The sequence below is a fragment of the Leptodactylus fuscus genome, chromosome 5 (assembly GCF_031893055.1).
Source record: "Leptodactylus fuscus isolate aLepFus1 chromosome 5, aLepFus1.hap2, whole genome shotgun sequence".
NCBI classification, from domain to species: Eukaryota; Metazoa; Chordata; class Amphibia; order Anura; family Leptodactylidae; genus Leptodactylus; species Leptodactylus fuscus.
In genome coordinates, this window is record NC_134269.1 from 154355666 (window position 1) to 154369453 (window position 13788).

The 13788-nt window shown below is 40.6% G+C and overlaps 1 protein-coding gene across 8 annotated transcripts in view; it reads left to right on the forward strand.

Moving 5' to 3' along the window:
• Window positions 1-13788, forward strand: part of PPFIA2 (PPFI scaffold protein A2) — a 243722-nt gene that overhangs the window by 195333 nt on the left and 34601 nt on the right. For 5 of the 8 annotated variants that reach the window (XM_075274514.1, XM_075274519.1, XM_075274515.1 and 2 more), the window contains 5 exons: window positions 889-1109; window positions 4900-5137; window positions 6002-6031; window positions 7270-7400; window positions 8933-9108. In XM_075274514.1, coding sequence (XP_075130615.1) covers window positions 889-1109; window positions 4900-5137; window positions 6002-6031; window positions 7270-7400; window positions 8933-9108 — 796 coding nt within the window. The remainder of the gene's footprint in view (window positions 1-888; window positions 1110-4899; window positions 5138-6001; window positions 6032-7269; window positions 7401-8932; window positions 9109-13788) is intronic. The other 3 variants (XM_075274517.1, XM_075274518.1, XM_075274521.1) reach the window with 1 other exon arrangement.

The following is a 13788-nucleotide window of genomic DNA, read 5'->3' on the forward strand; positions in this document are numbered from 1 at the left end:
CCAGATAGTTCTCCCACCATAACATGTAGGGATGCTTAGGTAAAACGTCAGGGGTGGGATCAGAGGGGAGATGGTATATATCTGAAATCCACATTTCCATTATTACAATCCATTGCTCTTATCCTATGAAGGATGCATTAAGAACTTTCTCTTCCGTCTCATAATTAAACAATCAAAACAGGATATAAGATTCTAACGTTTTTTTTTGTTTTTTTTACATTGGTGTGAATTCAAGTGGGTGGAGCTTTGTCTGCATCTGCCGTTCAAGTCCTTTGCTCTCATCCTGTGATAGATCAGAGCAACATACTGTCATAATGGGAAAGTGAACTTGTCCTTAGGCCAGAAACGCAAATGCAGTTTTTGATGCACTTTATTAGTTAAAGGTATAAGTGGTTCATGCAGGAAGGAGAAGTATAAATCCTTACTTTATATTTCCCATTCCATTGGAATCATCCGGTTTGACCACACATGTGATTGCAGAATAACTTGCCATTTGGCATGACACTTTTGTGTGTCTGTGTGTGTGTGTGTGTGTGTGTGTGTGTATATATATATATATATATATATATATATATATATATATATATATATATAGTTTGTGGATTTTGCATAATAAAGTGCCAGCCAAGATGGAGTAAGGATCTCCTTTTAAGAGCTATTGACTTATCAGGCGCTTTTAATTTGAGGATACCACTATGACAAAAATGGTGTTCTAGGTGGAGCTTGGATGAATGTGAATTTTAAACACCACTTGTCATAGGAATGAAGTAAAACTGTGGTTGTTCATTACATAGGTAAATACAGATCCATCAAATCTAATTCCTTGGGTATGATCATTGTAGTATTAGTCAGGTCAAAGTCAAGCTCTTTTTCTTTTGTATCATAAAGGTGAAGTCACTCGGGGATCATGAATGGAATAGAACTCAGCAGATGGGAGTGCTTAGTAGTCATCCTTTCGAAAGTGACACCGAAATGTCTGACATAGATGACGATGACCGTGAAACGATTTTTAGTTCCATGGACCTTTTGTCACCAGGTGGACATTCTGATGCTCAGACATTAGCGATGATGCTTCAAGAGCAGCTAGATGCCATCAATAAAGAAATAAGGTATTTATTTTATTAATAGTCAACTTGGTATATTTTATACATGACATACTGTAGCATTATTTAATGGGTGTTATGCTTGGATATTATTGTCGTGTTTGTTAGTCCCCAGGTTACTACTTCAAGTCTACCTAAACTTTCAAACATTTTTTGATTTTTGTGGTAGTATTTGTAAAATTAAGGCTAAGGCCCCACGTAGTGGACCACAGGAAAAAAGCACTCCAAGTACAACCACAGTTGCCACGCATTGCAGTTTTTCTCGCAGCACTTTTCACAGAGAGTCCGCAGAGGAAACCTCTGAAGACTTTCTTCTTCAATTATACCTATAGGGAAACCGCCCATGTTTCTGTAGGTATAATTGACACGCTGCGATTTCCAAAACTGCAGTGGTTTTGGAAATCATGGTGTGTCCGATACGCATATTTCTCCGCAATGTGTGGATGCATTTAGCATTATCATTAATGCATACAGTTTGCATTTGTCGTATTATTGGGTGATCGGTTGCCTGTTTATACTTTCCAAACATGGAGACCAAGAATTCCGCAAACCTTCATTATCTTGAGTTGTTTTGGTATGATGCAGTGCTCAATTTGCTCAATTCTGTGTTGGCTAAAATTGTTGTGTGGGTGACAATCTCATGACTTCTATTGAGTCTATTAAATTATATAACTATATATCCTATATACGGTATATCCTACAGTCAACAGTGTGACTTTACAGGACTTTTATCCCTGGATTTGGAAGTTCTTTGTGTACTTCCCAAACAATACAGCTCAAACTAAAATACAGACAGGACATAAGTACTATGTACAGTGCTACTTACAACAGAGCTCAGCAGGTATTGGGGACAGGTTAGCCAAATACATGTACCGTACTATGGCTGAAATGTCATGTCTGCTAGTGCCAGCAGAACCTGAGACAAATGTGGAAACAAGACAAACTGGTGACATTTGAAATTATACTTTTTTAGCTGCAGAAAGCTAAGCTACTGTGACTGTGTTTCTGAGCCAGTTCTATTTATTGCATTTCAGCTCTTTTGCCTGTGGCTGCTGTACAAAGACATCCTGCTTCTATCCTATTCTTAGAGAAGCTAGGTACACTTGACACACGGAGTTATATGAGGTTATGCTAGTTTACATTGTTTTATTGTCTTCCAATAATTTTTGAGCACAACAAGAAGAATAGATGTACAGGTATTTACATGATACACTATACATTAAAGGACTAAATAAGTTAGACTAAAGGCAGGAAATGCTTGTTATAAAAGAATAAACATAGCTGAGTACCCTCCCAGTATACGCCACACTGCACCTCCGAGCAGTATACTTACATATTATGTGCATATCTATCTATCTATCTATCTATCTATCTATCTATCTATCTATCTATCTATCTATCTATCTAACCATTTTCTAGATCTCTGCTTGCTTTCATTCATTGCTCACTTCCAGTGGATAAAAATCAGTCCATGGTCATGTGATGAGTACACAGGTGCACTACTCATTACTAGGCAGATGTCTGATTACTGTGCTGTGACTGTAATGAGCTGTGCACCTGTGTGTCCATCACATGACCATGAACTGTATATCACATGACCATGAACTGTATATCACATGACCATGGACTAATTTTTATCCACTAGAAGTAAACCAAGAATAACACGCAGAGATCTAGAAAATCATGGGGAATTAATTCCGATAATATATTGGAAAAGCGGGGAACTTTTCATTACACAAACAGTAACATTCATTTGTTGAAACTGGACAACCCCTTTAATTGCTCAGAGGAAGTTCACTCTCATATTTTTGAAATGTTATCAATGTGCAGTTGTTCTCTGGTGCAGCCTCTCTTCCTGTTGCTTTATGCTACTCTTTACTGTGATGTCGTCTATGGCCTCCCTAGCTCCTCTATGCTGATATGGTCCATTTATTACTATTGCATGCTCTATCACATAAGAGAGAAGATGCAGCTGCCGCCTTTTATTTTCAATGGGAAATGGCAGAAATCGGAGAAAGAATAAATAAGTGTCCTGTTTGATCCTTCCGTGGATTGCAGGGCAGGATATTCCCTGCTGATTAGGCCCATTCTTCTGGGTTGCCTCAGTGGCAGAAAGCTGTGGCAGAAATGCTTATGTTCTGGCGGGAAGAGGGGGAGATGAAGAGGATCGTTTGTCCAAAATTCCCCTTGGTTTTCTACTGTGTGAACATACTCTTAATCTATCAAGAACATGTTTTTACTTTATTACATTAGACCAATAACAGAGATACATTGAGGGTTGCATCAGAAGTAGTTGATGCACTGCTGAGCTGTGTCTGTGAGCTAACCAATAGCACCAGGATGGCACAGGTAGCAGATGAATTGATTGGTAACTCTTTTTGCTTGTTAAGGGCCATTTGGTTTGCCAAAAACCATCAACAACGAGCTTACAATCAATTAATTTGACAAGACCTGGATAAGGCCTGGTTCACATTTGCATTAGGTATTCTGTTCAGGAAGTCTGCTTGGAGACCCCAAAGACTATAATGGGATCTGTGTGTTTTCTGTGCATTGTCCACGCGAGTCATGCGGAGAGAAAAGTACTTCAAGGACTACTTTTCTCTCCACATGATTTGTGTGGACACCAAACGGACCCCATTAGAATCTATGGGATCCGTGTGCTTTCATCACTCACTGCTTTTTAATGCGTTCGGTATTCCATTTGGGGGGTTCTCAAGCAGACTCCCCAAACAGAATACTGAACGCAGATGTGAACCAGCCCTCACGCTCACCTTTTGGGTGTGGCCTGGCCTTGCAACAACCAATAAATGTAACAACTCAGTTTTGTAGTAGTCATTATTGTGACTTAGAATGCTAATTATGTTATATCTCATCTTTTCAGTTTTATTACCATACCATATATGAAAATATTCTTTTATACTGAATAGCAAAATTTGTGTGTTTTATATCCCATGAAGGTATGTTCATTTAGATTCCATTGACTGATGTTCTTCCTCATAGAAAACAGGTTTCCCAATCATTCTTGAAGATTTCAGATAATTTAGTGTAGATCTAGCACTGAATACAAAGTAACTCAACGGAATGAGAAGGCAGCAGACATCACTGACACATGCTCCTTAGGGATAGTAATGAGATAAGTGGGCATGAAATCTTGGCATGTATCTCTTTAGCACAGTTAAACAGGGCATAGTGATATTGCACTGAAAGTGGAGCATTGAGTAGAGGAAAAGCTGTGGATTATCCCTAAGTAAAAAGTAAAATATTTAAATATGTTCAATCTTCTGATATGAAGTTGCCTTAAAAAGAAATATTATTATTCTGTTGGTATTAATACCTAATTTAACGGGGTTGTATAAGCAAAAGATACACTGAAAATGCTGTAAAAAAATGCAAAAATAAAATCGAACCTACCTCATCAATCTCCCCCTACTGCTCTGGACTTCACTCTTTCCATGTTCCCTGCTGGTCTCTACTTTCTGGTCAACTCAGAAGGAAATGCAATTCAGCCAATCACTGAGTCAGGTCACCACTGCGGTTTAATAATATCTGTTAATATAAACGGTAATACACAGGGCATTGTGTACATGGGCACATGAACTTGTGGTCATTTCCTGTGACTTGAGAAGAACCAAGATGTATAGTGGAGAACAGAAGTAATAGGAGATCAGGATTTTTATATTTTTTTCACAGTTTTCTGGACCAATTCTAAATAATATAACTAATTCGGCAGACAACCCCTTTAAATATCATTTTTTTGTATCTTTCATTGATTGTGACTTATTGTGGTTTCCACCAGGCTCATTCAGGAGGAAAAAGAATCTACAGAATTAAGGGCTGAGGAGATTGAGAACAGAGTAGCCAGCGTTAGCTTGGAAGGGCTTAATTTGGCCCGAATTCACCCAGGTACTTCTATTACTGGCTCAGTGACTGCCTCATCCTTAGCCAGCTCATCACCTCCAAGTGGACATTCTACACCCAAGCTCACACCACGCAGCCCTGCAAGGGAGATGGACCGAATGGGAGTAATGACGCTAGTAAGTCATAATTTGTTTCTTTTTTGGGCATTTTTTAATAATTGTGATACTAAAGAAGAAGTCTGGTTTCTTATAAGTCAGTAATATTGTTTTTAAAGGCATTTTCTGGGCACAATTTTACATTTTTAAAAAAAGTCTCCCTCACCTATTAGACCCTCAATATGTGTCCGCCACTTACACCTGACATAGCTGTCCCAATATACCTGGTGCTGCAATATGCTGGGTTTGTTTATATCTGCCATGTTCTTCAGCAGTTCCCCAACTACAGTTTCCATGTGTTGGCTTTTGTCCCTTAGAAAAGCCTCTAGCCCCCTGCCCTCTCCCTCTCCTCCTCCCATTCCTTCACACTAAGGGCCCCTTCACACGGAGTTTACGCTCCACGTATTCTGTCTACACGCTGTGTATTCTGTACATTTTACACGTGTAACAATACACGTGTAAAATGTAGTTAGCCATTGAGTTCAATGGCTTTTTCGTATAACGCGCGTCCTTCTGCGCGCGTCTTTCTGCGCGCGTCTGCGCGCTCACAAAAAGACGCACATTTTACAAACATGCCATTGAACTCAATGGCTAACTACATTTTACACGTGTATTTTTACACGTGTAAAATGTACAGAATACACGGAGCGTAAACTCCGTGTGAAGGGGCCCTTATCCTCCCCACAGCTATGTCCTATGTGCCCGGCCACCTGGAGCATGAGTTCTTTTAACTCATGATTAATATAATTAATTTGATGTTATGTATAACAATTACTGTATACACCAGTGCAATGTTATTGTAGAGGATGGAATTATTGAGTGAATGGTTTATATCATGTCCTGTTCATGTTTTAAAAACTAACATGTTATTTTCTCCATTGTTAGCCTAGTGATTTGCGGAAGCATCGAAGAAAGGTATGTATACCCTGTCATGCGTTCTACTGATTCTCTCTGCTGATAGTGTATTTCTTATGGGCTGGGTTGTCATATATATATATATATATATATATATATATATATATAGCCCCAGCCCATATACATATGTACCACTAGACACAGGTAGCACTTTCATTACACACCCTTCTCTTGCCCATACCATTTTAAGGCACTTAGCAGAAGGAAAATTTGTATCATGGCACCCATTACGAATCCTGCCATTGCCAGCCAGCCACTGTTGCCTTCATTTACAGTGGTGTCACGAAACCTGGACTGCTATGGAGTGTACTCCATATCACCTTTAGCAAATCATCCAGGTTCTGCTTGGCCTCCTGGTGAATACTTCAATCCGCATTTGCCGTAGAGTCCCAACTGTTGTGATGATCGGGATTGCATATCACAGTCATGTTCCAATATGGTGGCTCAATGGCAGGGTTTTAAACTGTTATTTATCAGTAGGATAATGCTCACCCGCACTCTACAAGGGTTTCCCAAATATGTCTCCATCAGATTGCAACACTATCATGCCCTGTGCAGTCAGATTTATCTCCAGTTGAGTATTTTGTTGGACCATCTTGTCTCCAGCTTCACCATCCAAGCCTAGCTGCAACATCTGTGGGCAAATGTGTTGCATGATACCATACAGAACCTGTGTGTCTCCAACTATTATTTTTCTATATAGGTATAGATATATATGTGTTATAGGCCAAAAACTGGTGACTCCAGCCCCGTTTCCTGCTCCATGTGCCTGTTTTTACAGTTTTGTTCTCTAGAAGTGTCATAACTTATCTACTGCAGCTCCTGGCACATACATTGTCCTGAAATCAATGGGAGCAGAGCTACAGTAATGGTGCCAGGCCACTATACAGGGCATGCTTTCGGCTCTATTTACTGTATAGTACAGGGATCAGACCTACACCCAAACAGCTGATCCACGCATCAACAATATTTATATATACGCATTAACCAGATTTATGGCCATGAAAAAATAATGGACAATGCTTTTAATCTTTCATTATCCATAAATGATACTATATTGTATGTGACATTTACTACATATACAATGCATTTTAGTATTATTGAAGTCATTCTGGATAAAAAGCAAGACAAGAACAGTAGGTCCATATCTCTCAGACATGTTCATGTAGCTATGATGCTGAGACAAAATGATAAAGGTTTCATAAGCTGAAGCTTTATTGAATTTGTTCTCTGGCCAGATTGCAGTTGTAGAAGAAGATGGTCGTGAAGATAAAGCCACGATAAAATGTGAAACCTCCCCCCCTTCAACACCGCGTGCTCTCAGGATGACTCATACTCTACCGTCTTCATATCACAACGATGCCAGAGGGTGAGATATGAACATCTTCAGGCTTGATAGACTGCCTATCTTGGCTCTTAAATATAAAGTGGAATCCCACCTTTTACACAATTTCACAGTTAAAATAAAACTTCACAATGCCCTTTTCTTGCCGTTTTCATGTTTTTATAAGTTTGTCCAGTTTCAGACAAAAACTGAGAGGTAAATGTTATTGTTCATATAATGAAAAGTTCTACAATTTTCCAACAAACTTTTTGTATCAATTCCTCACAGTTTTCTAGATTGCGGCTTGTGGTCACTCATTTTGCTCCATGGTCATTCCATGGTCTTATGATGTACAGTCCATGGTCATGTGATATACAGTCCATGGTCATGTGATGTACAGTCCATGGTCATGTGATGAACACACAGGTGCACAGCTCATTACCAGGCAAATGTCTAATTACTGGGCTGTGGCTGTAACAAGCTGTACACCTGTGTGTCCATCACATGACCATGGACTGTACATCACATGACCATGGACTAATTTTTATCCACTGGAATTAAGCAGAATGAATGACAGCAAGCAGAGATCGAGAGAAATGGATACAGAAAGAATATTGGTGAATTGTACAACTTTTCAATATACAAACAATAACATTGCTCGATATTTGTCTGAAACAAGACAATCCCTTTAAATAATTTCATATTGTGTTCCTCCTTAATGATTGCCCTATAGTCTTTATATGGAAGCTGTTGAGGACACTCCTTCTGATATGTTGCATTTTAATGGTAGCGTAATGACAGTGACATCTAAGATGTTGAATAGAGGGAGATGTTACCAGTTAGGCTAGGTTCACACCTGCACCTGCTCTAAGTTCAGGGTTTCCGTCCCCAAATCCGCTTGAAAAATGTGTAGAGAAAAGTTCTGCAAGCAGGACTTTTCTATCCACATTTTTCCGGTGGGCCACATTATAGTCTATGGGATTAGTAGGGTTTCTGTGGGTGATCGCTTTTTAAGCAGATTAATGTTCCGTTCTTCGGGTCCCCAAGCGGACCCAGAGAAGGGGAACCTGATAGCAGATTTAAACCTAGCGTTAGGGATGTGGTCCTGCTTAGTTTGGCACTGGCAGCATAGATTGGACAAAAACAAACTGTGTAGGGTTACACCCCTTTGAAACGGACAATTGTCAAATTACTTTTAAAATACTAGGAGGACTAACGAAGGAATGATGTAAGACAGAGTTCTAAGAAAAATGTTCCAGACCTTTTAGAAAAGACATTTCAGGAGTGGAGACAGACTTATACACTTTGCCATATTACACTTCTGTTTTGTACATTGCCATAATAGTGCTATCATAAAGGGGCATCAACCTCTATATACCTCTGATTTATAGAGTGGCTTATGGAGGTTTGCTATGCTGCATTAAATTCTGTATATGTGGTGGTATTACTAAAAGTATTACTAGGAGAGAATATCTCCAGCCAGAGCAAGGGACATATATGTGCATGTGGATATGCTTTAACAAGTACAGGTATACACTGCTCTGTATTACAGTCACAATAACTGTATCAATTTTCAGAAGTTTGTCTGCAACACTTGAGCCTGATGTCCTTGGTCTAGTGAGTGCCAACAGCAGCCAAGACTCTCTCCACAAAGCTCCAAAGAAGAAAGGAATTAAATCCTCCATAGGAAGATTGTTTGGTAAAAAAGAGAAGGCAAGACTCGGTCAGCTCAGTAAGGAATTTGGCCTCCAAGGTCATTGTTCTTTATTAGCATTGTATCTCTTTACAGTAGCATGGCTATATATATATATTATAGAGCTAGTAGATCACCATACTAATGGCACAGTGCATATTCACATTATAAGCTGTGCATTTATTCTCTGCATTTTATCACAGCATCTTTTTTAGGTCCAGAATTTTTTTTTTCCTAAAGGGGTTATGTAGGATTTAGAAAAACCACTGTGAAGACCAGGGGAGATGTAACATTAAAAAAGAAAAAGCATACACGCCTGTCCCCAGTGCTCCATTGTCTGGCATTGTTCATTCAGTGTCATGTAGGATATTTCCATAAGTCCTGCACCCCACAAGACCAATCAGTGGCCTCATTGGTCGCTGTAAGGGCTCGTTCACACAGTGTAACGTCCCGCGAGATTTGGCACATGTACGCCGCGTGACCCTTTGCGTGCCGTACACGCTCCCATTCATTTCAATGGGAGCGGGGATCGTATGCGCCGTGCTAGTTTGCGGCCGTGCATTTATTCACGGCCGCAAACTAGCGCGGCGCATACGATCCCCGCTTCCATTGAAATTAATGGGAGCGTGTACGACACGCAAGGGGTCACGCGGCGTACACGTGCCAAATCTCGCGGGACGTTACACCGTGTGAACGAGCCCTAAGGCAGGCATGTCAAACTCAGGGTACCCCGAGGGCCACATGAGTAACAAGAGGTTGTTGTGAGGGCCGCACACAGCAGCTAATGGCTAGGGCCTAGGGGACTGATCACTAATACCATGCATCGCAAAACTCCACTATTCTATTGCAGGCTACATAGAGTAGCCTACAATAGAAAGTATAGAATGACAGGCTGGAGCCTCACAAGGCTCCCGGCTGCCATAAAAATGCACGCAGGCCCCGAATCTTGCTCTGGGTGCCTGCGATTGCCGGTAAAATGGCACCTCAGTTAAAGCTGGCAGACACCATTATTGTGTTGGAGTGCTGGGGAAGGGTTGGAGTGCTGGGGAAGGGTTGGAGTGCTGGGGAAGGAGGTTCTGGGGAAGGGGGGGAGGGGGTCTGGGGGAGGGGGGCTTCTGGATGTCTGGACCTTCCTTGGGCCTGAGGACTGTTTTTTCCTACCCACTTGCAATTCTTGCACTTGGTGGTTAATAGGAGCACTACAGACTGTAATGCTCCAATTAACCCCCAAGTGAAAGAATTACAAGGTAGGTGGGAAAAAAAAACAGTACTCAAGCCCAAGGAAGGGCCAGACAGACATCAAAAAGGTAGGAGGGACCTGCTCTCTGCAAAGGGTGAGGGGCGGCCGCTGGAGCCGCCCCAATCCACCGCTCACTTTCCTTGTACATCTGCGGCCCGCACAAAAGTCTCAAACTTTGTCTCTAAAGTTTAGTGATCTCAGCAGTTGCTGAAGAGAGATCGATGATGTCACTCCTACACATCAGAGGCATGCGGCCCTTTACAGGCATAACTGCGGCCCGCACAAAAGTCTCAAACTTTGTCTCTAAAGTTTAGCGACAAAGTTTGAGACTTTTGTGCGGGCCGCAGTTATGCCTGTAAAGGGCCGCATGCCTCTGATGTGTAGGAGTGACATCATCGATCTCTCTTCAGCAACTGCTGGGATCACTGATAGGGCACAGGACTGTCTGCCAATGAGAATGCTGCATGAGACCGAATGGTCATCAGCAACGGACAATGGAGTGCCAATAACAAGTGAGTATGCTTTTTTTTAATGTTACACCTCCCCCAATTGTTCAATACCAGGACAACCCCTTTAATTTCTTTGTATGTTTTTATTGTTCTCATACAAAACTCCAAATCCCCTACATAGCCATATATTTAAAGAGGTTCTATATATATTTTTAACTTTCAGAATGGCATAACAAAAAAAAAAAAAAAATCTTACCAATTCTTGTTCTGACGTTTCTTGGGTCTCCCTTGCTCTTTATTTCCTGCCTCAGTCAGTAATAGGCTGAGTGGCCGTTTCCTATGTGTTAAGTCCAATATAGAAAAGTATGCGCTAAACTCTTAATCTCTCTTCGGTGACTACAGCCAGCCTCATGTTCTCTCATGAATCAGTATCTCTGCAGGGAATTTGGAGTTCTGTATCCCATTTAGATTGCAATAGTGCAGGTTAGTAAATGCCATGACTGTTTAATTGTGGAGTCTGTTAACCAAATTATACTTAGCAACAACTAAACTATCCACCCTCACCCACAACCTTTAAAATCAATACCACCTCCCCCAAACCCCATTGTTCCCAGATTCCTCCCGTTTTACTACCACTCCAAACTATGTGACCCCAATTACCTTAACAGAAGAAACAGAAACTTCTTGTTGGATATTTGGGCTTTAGTAGCCAGTTTACTTACAAAACATACAAGAAAGGAAATGACATTTTAATTAAACTTATAAATAACACCGTTTAAATAATCGACCAGAGCGGAGGTCCTTGGAGCTACAAAAATGAGTGGCCTGGTGCCCCCTAAAATGTATGACCAGATTTATACCTCCTTGCCACCAGCTGTTACCCCCAGCTCGGTGGCAACAAACCTGGCCAACCAATTAATGGTACTGAGAGACCCGCCATGCGCCAGACCACCCATCACCATGTATAGACAAATTATAATGGGTGAGCCCCCGCCACATTGATTCCCCCACCCGCCACGGCCACTGTGACTCCAGCGGGCAACCTCCGACAAATTCCAGATGAACAGAGTGCTCTGAAAGACTCTCTGGACCCCTGGAGAAAAAACAAGCAAAAAACATTGAGATAAAAACAGCAAGACAAAACCATCTAACCTGAAAATGACCGCTCCGGCTAACCACCGGAAGTTACGTGTGGGTCCCGCTTCCGGCATTCAGCGCGGGAGAATGGGCGCCATGTTGGAAAAGATAGGTAGGTGAAGGCCCCACAATGCCAATCATGTTGGCTTTTGCTATCGGGCCCTCCGCTCCAGCCCGTGCTTTGTAGAGAATTGTTTTTGTAGACTTGTTTGCTATCTATTGTCAATCTAAATTATTGAGGATGTATTTACTTTGCATGTTAAAAATGTGACAAGTCTAAATTACCTCCCAAGCCAATAATCGGTATGTGCATTGGCCTTTACTAGAAGCAGATGGATACCGTTGTGGCCATAAACTGAGGAAGCAATGCAGAAATAAAAATGCAGTGCACTTGCAAATTTGCCTGCAAATGCACTGAGAGCAGGCCCAGTCTGCCAGAATTGCCTACAGACAGTTGTGATGCATTCAGAAGCGATTTTCAGAGGACTTGTAAGTGCCTATAGGAAAATCTGGTAAATCATGACGGACTTCCCGAACGGAAACCCGAACGCAGATGTGAATGGGGCCTTAATCTCCAAAACAGAGATCAATGTCTCGGAGCATGTTTAGAAAATCACTCCTAGTGTATTTATACAACAGCACAATCGTATAGCTATGGATGTGTAGAATAAGTCTTAAGCTGTACTGTGATCATTGTGCTTGACTGTTCCTGTAGTTCCAATATACTTTAATAGAGAAGCCAAGTATTAGATATTTCTAACTTGTCCTATGGTTTATGCCAGAAATGTAAATGGTCAGAGCACCTTAAAACCGTCCTTCAAGTGTAAAAGAGCTTTTCACAAATGAATAGTACAAGTGGTAAAACTCATAGACTTCATCCAGTAATCCAATAATTATTTATTCCCTACTGTGGCTACTATGAAACTTCACTTTTAACACTCTCTGTTAAAGGCTTCAAAATTAAAGGTGTCTTTTACAAAGCGCGTGTTCACATTGTTAATAGGGCTGGGATGTCATTCTGCTTTATTCATTGTGATATTTAACAAATGACTAGTGCTGTAATAGTGGAGCTCTTTCTATCCAGACACTCACTGGGTATTGTTTGTATTCTCATTTATCTCATTCTTTCATTTGCTGTGTCTTAAAAGCATTATGAACGATTGTGGTAGCTAAAAGAATTGCTTTTTTTGTTCATTCCACCAATAAAAAAATGAATAAAAAGCAAAAAATGGTATCAATAAAAATGTAAAATTTTCACAAACTCAATGGAAAAACAAAAAAGTTATGGTAACACGAAAACAAATGTTTTCTCTGTGTAACTGTAATAAAACATAAAAGCCTGTACTATAATTACTATACATATTTCAAATAATATTTGCCATAATTGTACAGTTGTACAGAATAACTTATAATAAAGTATTGATAGTACAAAAGTAATGATGAAATAGTTGTTCGTTTCTATTCCCTCCAGAAAGAGTTAATAAACGTCAATGATTCAGTTTTATTAACCTCAAAATGGAACCATTGAAAAGTTCTGTCTATACTGTAAACCAAACCAGTCCTCATATTGCTATACTGAGTTATGTCTCTTCAAAAGCAACAAAAAATGGGGAAAAAAATGCTCGGACATTTACAGGGACCTGTCAATTGTTTCTTACACCCTAAATTGCTCCCAACCTCAAGTATTGACTTTTTCTATGGTTCCCTTCGCTAAGGCCTTGTTCACATTTGTGTTGGTAATCCGTTTGGGGGGGTCCGCATGGGTAACCACCCGAAGGGAATACCAAACGCAGATGGCAAGTGGTATGCACTGAAAGCACATGGACCCCATAGATTATAATGGGGTTTGTTCGCTCCTTGTGTGGTGTTTGCACGGAACATGCGGACAGAAAAATAGATCGTGATCTACTTTCA